At 35.5% G+C, this 11456-nt stretch overlaps 1 protein-coding gene across 4 annotated transcripts in view; it reads left to right on the plus strand.

Annotated features, from left to right (window-relative positions):
• Positions 1–10962, plus strand: part of LOC141386709 (trypsin-1) — a 236789-nt gene extending 225827 nt beyond the window's left edge. For all 4 annotated transcript variants that reach the window (XM_073955645.1, XM_073955632.1, XM_073955644.1 and 1 more), the window contains one exon: positions 10456–10962. In XM_073955645.1, coding sequence (XP_073811746.1) covers positions 10456–10811 — 356 coding nt within the window. In that variant the 3' untranslated portion in view covers positions 10812–10962. The remainder of the gene's footprint in view (positions 1–10455) is intronic.
• Positions 10963–11456: the final 494 nt, after the last annotated feature.

Consider the following 11456-nt stretch of genomic DNA (forward strand, 5'->3'; position numbering starts at 1 on the left):
TGACTAAAACCTTAGATCAAATTTAAGTGTATAATCGAATTGGAATTACAAAATACACTAAGAAAATATGCAGATAACTAGAATTCCACAACACGCTAAAACACTATGTTTTAATGAAAATTAAGCTATTACCTCCTCCTTCAAAATCCACTATAATATTTTGCTATACGTATTTGTTTCGCGATATTTTGAATATATTTACTTGCACTTAAAATATAGGTTTTACTTACAACAAAAATTATTAATCAAATGTTCCGACTTTTGAAGCTATTCTTAAGAAGATCGCGTTCGAATGAAACAAAAACAAATATATTTTTAAAAATGTCTATGTCATAGCTGTCAGAGTTGTCAGATGTTGTACCAAAATTTTGACATACATTTTTTTTATTTTTGGCCAATGGATGGATCCACTGTGCGATATAATAAAAACTTCTTTAACAAATTTTTAATTTTGATAGACTATATCAGTCAATCTATACTATATCGACTCAGAATTTTATCCTCATAACAAATACATATGTATACTTTATAGGGTTGCAGATAAGTATTTTAATAATTGTTCCAAATAATTGTTCCAAAAACATGCCAGAAGGGACAAGGGAGACTTCTCTCATATCAATGAGTTCATATTAGCTCAACGATAGGGGACTACTATTTATCGCCGAGTCCGAACGGCGTGTCTAAGACACCACTTGTAGAGAAGTTTTAAATTAAAAATTGCATATCTCATGTATTTTTCAACAGAATTCAAAGTTTACTTAGAAATAATAAATTATGTTTGGTGTCTTCTAACCAGCCTAAAGCAGGAGGAAAAGCATATTCCTATTTTTAATGCGTTTTTACACTTCTCTGACTATAAACCAAACATTTGTTAACCGCTTTTAAAAAAAATATAGATTTTTCGAAAAATATTAGTCGTCCATGTGCCGTTATTAAATTTAAAAAATAGTATATTAGAACAACTGCAGTTTTTTTTATAATTTTTCAAACTTTTTGATGGCTCTAGGGTGGGGGCAGCTGCCACCCCCCCTGCCCATAGCTGGCTACGCCCATGTTTCTTATTTATGTTCGCCTCCGTACTTACGTTCAAGTGCGGCAATAATAGCAGCATAGGTGTTTCTAGATGAGTCTGGAATACTCTGTATTACATCTGCAGCCCCGCCTTTCAATGCAAGAAGGAGATATACTGCCTTGTCGTTGTTGTTCCACGAACTTCTGGAAGCCACCGTCACGAACTGTAATTTAAAGACATTCTATAACTCTCATGGGAACACCATTGGTTTCCAATTCTGACATTTTCTTTTCGACGTCCAGATATTTCTTGTCATGAGCCAAACATTTCTCATCACGAACCAGACATTTATAATGCAACTCGTTTATGTGGCCTTCTACATCTTCCACTCGTTTTTCAATAACTTGTGTAACTTTCTCGAGCTTCTCGTTAATTATTCTGGAATAATACTCTAACTTATCTCCTTAAACTCCATTTTGAGAGTTTTAGAATTTTTTTCTTGTTTATCGTCAAATTCGACAAATTTTTCCTCCATGCCCTTAGCGATTTCCTTCGCCTCATTAAAATTTTCTTCTTATTAATTGCCAAATTTGGTAAATTTCTCCTCCATGCAATTTGCAATTTGCAATTTTTCCTTCAAACTTTTGGTGGTTTTGTCCAGTTTCCTGCAGTTCTCATCAAATTGCTCATTAAATTGCAGCATTACCAATGCCAGCATTGCTTTTGCATCACCTCTATCCGTAGCTGCCTCTAAGCCTGGCTCCCCAATGTCGAACTCATATGCGTCGAAGTCCTTACCGAGGCGCTCTAACTCACCCAGTAGTCGTTTCTGTAGCTTAGCCTTATTTCCGGTAGTCGACAAGTCTAAATTACGAAGCTCCTTCTTCAAGTCTTCCACTCGCAGATCCTTGAACTTAATAGTGTTAACGTCAAAATCCTGAGTCATGGAAGTCCTTGTTGACTTCTGGCAACGCAGGCTTTTTTCTTACTCAATGTATTAATTTTCCTTCGCACATACCTCTCACCTACCGACACCTATGCGTGTTGTCTGTGCTTTCTCGGACTTTCATACTTTTCCTTTGGTTCAATTTTAATTCACTGGCTATTTAACCTTTGTTCAATTTGGTAAGCATCGATTGCCAACAGACTTACTTCCTACTGTTTTCAATAAAAAGAGCAATATTCTGTTCCAGGTCGCATATTGATTCCTCCTATGTTTTTCTGGGAGAAATATTGTGCTTCCGACAATATTTCTTTGGTTCGGGTTTCATTTTTCTTCAGGGAAACCACCAACTGTTCCTTCGAGGCGCATACAAGCCAATCCCCGAAAATTCATTAAAACATAATTGTATTATTTCTTTTGTACTTTATTCCCGCATTCATTCGTGTGTGTTACTTATCAACAAGTGACAACAACAATTCTATTATTTTCATTTTTCATTCATTGCACTCGTTCCCGCTGAGTGCTGGTGACATTTCAGTGCTTTTTGTTGTTGTTTTTTTCTGTTCCTTCTCATACGATCGTATGCTAATAGGTTTCTGAACATTGAAATTTTACTTTTCGAAATCAATATAATTACAGGGTTCTCAAATCAACTAAATTCGACTTTGATATTTTTGTATTCGACTTTCGTACTGGGTTCTCAAATTAAATTTTTTCTTTCGATATTATAGGGTATTTTTCTATTCAAAAAAAAAAAAAAATAAAATACATTTACATCTTTGTGTTTATTTCAGCTTTAGTCCATATTTTGTTGTATTCAAGTATTTGAATAACAACAAAATGTTTTACAGTGGATATGAAATTGATTAGTTGCGGGCGGAGGGTAGGGAATACTATAGTTTCAGTTGTCACCAAACAACTTCATCAGTTCCCTTTTCCGCCGACTCTGTATCGATAAACAGGTCAATAAGCCCATCCAGCAAATTAAACAAAATGAGAAATTTGCTATATGGCCCTAAAATACATTTATTTAATTTTATATTCAAGTTGGAGTGATAACATATTTTTCTTTCAATATTATTGTTTCGTAATTATAAATACGGTTTTTTTGTATAGGTGTATTTATTTTGAATAAATATATTTGTATAAAAAATGCTGCTGCACAGTGTTACATGGGAAATATATTTCATATTTATTTATCGACAAAATTCGTTCAGATTCGTCTTATCTGACGTGTTTACTGTAATTAAGAAACATAAAAATATAAGAGGCTCCCAGCTTTACTCTATTCAGGTTACTGCTTAATTACACTTATACTATGTTTACATTTACGAAATCCACTCGATTTCATCTGTCAATTCCTTTGTGTATACGTCAAATGAAAACTCATCTGAAATCTATTGGATTTCATTTGACGTTTGAGCAATGGAATTGACAGTTGAAATCGAGTGGATTTCGCAAATGTAAACACAGTATTACGGTTTAAGATCGCGTTGTAATTCACAACTAACTATGCCCACCCGCGACTCACTCGTAATTATATCCGGTAGCGTATGAATAGACTTTTCCAGTCCCCTTAATCTGAGTTCTACAATGTTCAGGCGAAATGCTAATACTTGCCAAATACACACATGTACGCATATACAAACAGACGAATTAATGTAAACAACGATCAAGGCGAGGGAGCACGAGGGTTTACAATGAAGTCATAATTGAAGCATAAATAAATAATCAAAACAAATAAATACGAGATAGAGAGAACTGAAAGCGTACAACAACAACAACAAGATCAAAGCAAACATACAAACTGTAGTGATTCATAGATTAATAGAAATTTGTGTATATTAACTTAGATCAGTCTGTTACATTCGTAACATTGCCTCCCGCTTAAGCCTGTTCGTCCCGAATAGGTGGGATGGATAGTGGTAATACACTTAAACCTGTTCGTCCTGACTAGGCCTTCATGAGACTCGTCTTTGTTCCGGCCGCTTTTCGGCATTTGCAAGAGACCTCTGCTAGATGTACACCTTCGTTTTTTCTACCTCTTTGCGGGATCTACCGATGCATTATCGGCATCTTCCACCTTCAGCGCACGGACATTTACGGCGATTTCGTCAGATTCTGTGCTCTAGCCATACCGGTTTTTCTTCTCATAGTAAACCACATGCCCGGCTGGCACAGCTCGATTTATTTTTAAACCGGATTCATGGGATGGATGATGTGTCAACGCATTTCTGCTATTTGATGGCGGTGGCTTCGGCGAACCGGCACGTTTGCAGTTTGCTGTATCGACTTTCTTCGGTTCACATGGTGCCACATTCTTCTTGTTTATAAATTGGTCATAGCTCTCTGAATATGGTGAAGCGGATCTGGTAATGTTGCGTCTGGACCAGCATTTTCTGTTGCGTGTGGACCAGCATGTATGCAACTTTTCGGCAGTTATAGCATGATCTTCTCTTTCCCCTGGTTTCTTTTTTTACCTTGTATATAACCTGCTTCAGTGCTTCCTTTACTAGGTCGACAACGGTCTGTGGATCGTTGCTTTCGATTTCTAGCCTCAGTACGTTGTAAGTTTGAGGTTTCGCCAAAATCCTCGCTGTTTCTCGCGCCAGCGCAAACGATACCCTTTCAGCGAATGCTCCCATCGGCGTCGCATATTTTATCTCAGGGTACCGTATACTATTCATAAAAGCTTCAAATTTCATACGGTCCACCAATGGGTGGATCTCTCTCGGATATACTAACTGTGTCAACCGTTCAACTTCGATAGCAAAGTCTTGTAGGCTTGCATTTGGCTTCTGGACTCTTCCCCTTAATTCCATTCTGTAGATTTCTTATTTATGTTCGCCTCCGTACTTACGTTCAAGTGCGGCAATAATAGCAGCATAGGTGTTTCTAGATGAGTCTGGAATACTCTGTATTACATCTGCAGCCCCGTCTTTCAATGCAAGAAGGAGATATACTGCCTTGTCGTTGTTGTTCCACGAACTTCTTGATGCCACCGTCTCGAACTGTAATTTAAAGACATTCTATAACCCTCATGGGAACACCATTGGTTTCCAATTCTGACATTTTCTTTTCGACGTCCAGATATTTCTTGTCATAAGCCAAACATTTCTCATCACGAACCAGACATTTATAATGCAACTCGTTTATGTGGCCTTCTACATCTTCCACTCGTTTTTCAATTACTTGTGTAACTTTCTCGAGCTTCTCGTTAATTATTCTGGAATAATACTCTAACTTATCTCCTTAAACTCCATTTTGAGAGTTTTAGAATTTTTTTCTTGTTTATCGTCAAATTCGACAAATTTTTCCTCCATGCCTTTAGCGATTTCCTTCGCCTCTTTAAAATTTTCTTCTTATTAATTGCCAAATTTGGTAAATTTCTCCTCCATGCTCTTTGCAATTTTTTCTTCAAACTTTTGGTGTTTTTGTCCAGTTTCCTGCAGTTCTCATCAAATTGCTCATTAAATTGCAGCATTACCAATGCCAGCATTGCTTTTGCATCACCTGGCTTTTGCCTCTAAGCCTGGCTCCCCAATGTCGAACTCATATGCGTCGAAGTCCTTACCGAGGCGCTCTAACTCACCCAATAGTCGTTTCTGTAGCTTAGCCTTATTTCCGGTAGTCGACAAGTCTAAATTAGGAAGCTCCTTCTTCAAGTCTTCCACTCGCAGATCCTTGAACTTAATAGTGTTAACGTCAAAATCCTGAGTCATGGAGGTCCTTGTTGACTTCTGGCAACGCAGGCTTTTTTCTTACTCTATTTATTAATTTTCCTTCGCACATACCTCTCACCTACCGACACCTATGCGTGTTGTCTGTGCTTTCTCGGACTTTCATGCTTTTCCTTTGGTTCAATTGTAATTCACTTGCTATTTAACCTTTGATCAATTTGGTAATCATCGATTGCCAACAGACTTACTTCCTACTGTTTTCAATAAAAAGAGCAATATTCTGTTCCAGGTCGCATATTGATTCCTCCTATGTTTTTCTGGGAGAAATATTGTGCTTCCAACAATCTTTCTTTGGTTCGGGTTTCATTTTTCTTCAGGGAAACCTCCAACGCTTAAACTTGGTGTTTTCAATTGTTCCTTCGAGGCGCATACAAGCCAATTCCCGAAAATTCATTAAAACTTAATTGTATTATTTCTTTTGTACTTTATTCCCGCATTCATTCGTGTGTGTTACTTATCAACAAGTGACAACAACAATTCTATTATTTTCATTTTTCATTTATTGCACTCGTTCCCGCCGATCGTATGCTAATAGTGTTCTGAACATTGAAATTTTACTTTTCCAAATCAATATAATTACAGGGTTCTCAAATCAACTAAATTCGACTTTGATATTTTTGTATTCGATTTTCGTACAGGGTTCTCAAATTTGATTTTTTTCTTCCATTAACCAAGTTAAAACCTTTCGAAAAATAACAATTATTGGTTTTTTCGATATTATACGGTATTTTTCTATTCAAAAAAAAAAAACATTTATTTAATTTTATATTCAAGTTGGGGTGATAACATATTTTCTTTCAATATTATTGTTTCGTAATTATAAATACGGTTTTTGGGTACAGGTGTATTTATTTTGAATAAATATATTTGTATAAAAAGACGTAAATATTGATTTAAACCTTTTTTCTCAGTTGAAATATTAATTTTACATATTTATTCGCTGATTTTTTGTCCATTTCCTAAAAATAATCGCAATTTCCAATTTTTTTGGGCTTATTTACTGTTTCTAAATAATATTTGTTGAGTTCTGCTGGGCCAAGTGTTAACTTTTTTTATACTTATACAGCAAATATCCATTCTAAAGTAGTTTTATCTCAACTTTTTCCTCGGAAATTCCAAATCCTGTCTATTCGATATACATTTATTGGGTTTTTGTTCATTCTTTTATCGATTCAAAGTTATTTTCAAAATGTCGCTTGATTATTTCATTCGTCTAGCTGACACCCTCGTGGGATTAGATGCTGATCTTGCTAATAATATTCTTCCAGTCAATTCTGTTGACTTAATTCGGCTTCATACCGATGAAATAAAGTCCTTATGGACTAAAATTAAAAAAACAAAAACTATCGCCAAAGGTTATATTTCAGAAACCCACGTGGATGAAGAATCAGGTGAAGAAGATCAAGATTCTGAACTGGATACAAATCGCGCTAAATACAAAACCATATACCTTACTTATTGTAAGTGTATTGCCAAGTTGTCCGAACTTTCAGACAATCTACAGGCAGCTGCAGTTCCTAAACAATCGCCGGTCCCGTATACTCCAGCCCCTCAGCCCCTTTCGTCCAACATTCCCACTGGTTATTCTTTCAACTTGCTGCCTTGCGATATTGAAGTTTTTCAGGGGATTCTATGGCATGGACCACATTCCGAGACATGTTCACGGCTATGTACATAGATAACTCCCGTCTCAGTTCTGTGGAAAAACACTTCCCTTTAGTTCAGAAGACAAAAGGCGAACTAAAAGAGATCGTTCAAAAGAGTCTTCTTACTAATAGTGGATTCACACAAGCATGGTCCAGTCTTGGCGATCGCTATGGAAACAAGCGAGTCCTCGTTAATGGCCAGTATTTAGGTGATCACTGAAAATGGGCCGCAGATAATAGTTGAGCAAATACAAACCCGTGCAAACCGATAAATAAACAGAAAAATAAAAACACAAGTTTGTAGTGTGTATAAAATAATAAGGGTAAATAGGTGATTTATTAAAGCGCAAAGTACTGATGCCTTTACCTGGTGTGGGTGAGACGCGTTTAAATTAGCGAGTAAACCGAGAAGTACGTCTTTACTGGTGAAGAGATGACTGATAATTGATTTGTGTATAAAAACCGAAAGTGAATCAAGGCTGAGGCAATCACTGCTTATTGGAGACTTCTCACTACGATTCGAACTGAGCGATCCGCGCTGAGCGAACACACTCTCTGAGAAGATTTGTAGGGCAATGATTGGAAATATCACCCTACGGTCCGCCGTAAGCGAAAATAGTTTCTCAGATCCGAACTCTCTCTGCGATCCGAACTATGCGAACAAAGGCTCCCTGGAGATTTGTAGTGAAAATACCAGTGGAGAGTTTGTAGCTTAAACATTAGCTCCCAGTCTTGAAACACGTAGGGGTGTTTCAACATAAAAAAGGTGAACTCATTTATAGTAACTTACAACTAGGAATTAGAGCTGGCAAACCATCGATATTCCCAACATTAGATATTTTCGATATAATGTTTTAAAATATCGATTGCTATCGATATTATCGTTAAGTTGTCATCACCATTAATTTGGAAATGAAAATGGCAGAAATGTCAATGATTTTCTTGAAATTTTGCACAAGTAGTTCACAGAAATGTGAGGGAGAATAAACAATTGCTTTTATTTTATAAAAAATAAAAAAAAAAAACATTTTACTTTACCGAAAAATGCGTACGTGTGACTACGAGCTTACTTTCTCACACACATAACCGAAAAGTAGCGAAATTTCTATTTATTTCAAAGAATTGCAGGTTAGGGGTTTTTATTCCGATAATATCGATAGGTAAAACTATCTATCGATATTGAATTTTTAAATAACAATCGATATTATCGATAGTGCCATCGATTTTTTGCCAGCTCTACTAGGAATCCAAGTATGTAAATTCAGTTAGGTGAGCTTTTTCGATTTCAAACTTTCCAATTTTTTTTTAATTCTGGACTGTAATAAAGCGAGAGCCTTTACGTAGCTAATTAAAATTGCGAAGGTGAATGTAAATGTTATGTTAATGAGGAGAAACCGCTAGGAAATACATCCTGGTGAAAATAATAAGGTGTTCAAGGTTTTTGGTTGTATGCTGGTGCAGTCTTTTGAATGTTAATTATTCGAATAATGGGGAGAACACGACATTGGAACACTTATTATCCATCCGAATACCGTATTTTGAGCACGAAGTGAACCGAGAACATCATGATGTGTTCCTTCCGTTAATATTTTTGGATAAAAGTCAGCTCCAAGAAATAAATCTAGAGGTTTCCTTTCATTCGGATCAGCTAGCCGAATGTTTGGTAAACGATGTACTACATCGGGATCAATAGAGAATGATGGAAGAACATCTGATATCCGAGGGAGAACAAATGCTTCCGTTTGAAGTACCAAAGAAGAATTAATTCTTGAAGCGATTTTCAGAAAACAACTCTTATGAGTATTAGCTGATACTGTTCCGTTTACTCCTGAAACACGAGCTAGAGTCGAGCGAGTAGGTAAATACAACCGATTTTTAATGGTTTCAGAAATGAAAGAACCCTCAGATGCTGGATCGATGAGAGCTCTAACTGGATACTCTTTACCGTTACAAAGAAGATTAACTATAACAGTGCCCAGAACATTATGGCTTTGTGATGTACCGAAAACTTGCTGGTTTGCTATCGTTGGATTGGATCATTGTGGTGAAGTACAGAATGGCGGGACGAAGGTGTAGAATTTGGTAAAGAACAAGTTGAGGGAGGTGAATCAGAAGTTTGACCTACGACAGAATTGTACTTCCGGGCTCATCACATTATCTTCATCGACAATCATAATGGTATACATGTAAGTTTAATCGGTTACTTAAAACCGGTTCAAAAATCGGTTTTAATGTCGGAATATCCGGTTCAAAAATTTAGATAACCAGATCTATCCTCCAAGAAAATTTGTTATTAACGTGTGCGTCATTACAAGAGCTATTTGTCGTAAATATTTCAGAAGCACCCCACATATCTATAACAATAACAAATTGTTAGGTCTTCATACCTATGCATAACGAATATACAGAAAAACAAAACATAGTTTATTTCTGAACCAAGTCCGAATAAATGTCAAAAATGACAATGAAAACGGGAAAAATCGATTAGTTGTCAAGGAAACCCGTAGCCAAAATCTTCTGAGCAACATTTTTGTAGAATATTTGGATGCTGAAAAATCTCATCTTGTGGTACTTTCACTACGGTTCAAGAAATAAAGGACGAAAAGGACAGGAAAGGCGTTGAGTTAGAAGAGATTCGCTACAAAAAGATTCGCCAATCGATTTCACTGAAGACGTGTCACCTCAAAACAAAGCTACAGCAACGCCAAACAGAGATATGGAGCTATTTTCCCAAGTACTATGGCGAAAATTTCCTTTTGGGTCCTTTGTATACCTATCAAGGGCTTTTATCTCCAAAAGAAATGAGGGTTAATTTATTAACACAACTATTATTATTATTATTATTATTATTATTATTATTATTATTATTATTATTATTATTATTATTATTATTATTATTATTATTATTATTATTATTATTATTATTATTATTATTATTATTATTATTATTATTATTATTATTGTTATTATTATTATTATTATTATTATTATTATTATTATTATTATTATTATCATCATAATGTGCACAGTTGTCCTAGTCATACTTTTGTTGTCTCGCACAATTGCGAAATAAAGCAAACCGTGATATTGACATATTTTATTTTCTAATTTTAGGTCGCATTGGCACAGTTGTCGGATGGGGAAGAACGTCAGAAGGCGGGGAGTTGCCAGCAATTATTAACCAGGTTAAAGTTCCAATAATGTCCATAATGGAATGCAGAAATCAAAAATACAAAAGCACCAGGATTACTACAACTATGCTATGTGCCGGAAGACCTAACATGGATTCGTGTCAGGGTGACAGCGGAGGGCCACTTATACTTTCTAATGGAGTAAAATATTTCATAGTAGGAATTGTGTCATGGGGAGTTGGATGTGGTAGAGAAGGCTACCCCGGTGTTTATACAAGAGTTAGTAAATTTATACCATGGATTAGATCAAATTTAAAAAATACATGTTTGTGTTCATAAATTGTGTCAACAGTTGCTACCATTATTTCATAAGTATATGTAAGTGAAATATTGCCAAACACACACTCACACATACACATATATATTTATATATATAATGTAAGTAATGGAAACCGAAAAATAAAAATACCGATATAGAAATACAAGCATATATAGAAATCACTATTTGTCTTCTAGTACAGGGGGATATAAAAACTGTGAGAACATATACAAACTCTTACAAGAAGAATTAAGAAGCCTAAAAACACAAGTAAAAAGTATTGGTTTGGTATGTCGAAAGCCCTCCGTCTAACCCACTTAGCGCCGAGAATTTTTGTTCGAGAAAACTTACAATTTTATACGAAATTTCTCTAAAACGTTTAGTTTTTCAGAAATCGGACCTTCTTTAAAAAACCGAGAACTTTGGAGAGATAGGTTTATACATTTTTCCCAATCTCTTGCTCATTCCTAACAAATCTCTGAATTTTTATGGATGTATTAAATTTCGAATAATTGAAAATAACAAACAATCGATTTTTTAAATGGCTTGGGGTTTTGATCAAATGCATGAAAATACGTAAGCAAACTAAAACATTATAATCGTGGAATGACAGACAATACTATAAGAAAATACAAAAAAGCCCCATAAAAATATCTGAAAATAAC

The sequence above is a fragment of the Musca autumnalis genome, unplaced genomic scaffold (genome assembly GCF_047663935.1).
Source record: "Musca autumnalis isolate F117 unplaced genomic scaffold, ASM4766393v1 scaffold_1, whole genome shotgun sequence".
Taxonomy (NCBI): domain Eukaryota; kingdom Metazoa; phylum Arthropoda; class Insecta; order Diptera; family Muscidae; genus Musca; species Musca autumnalis.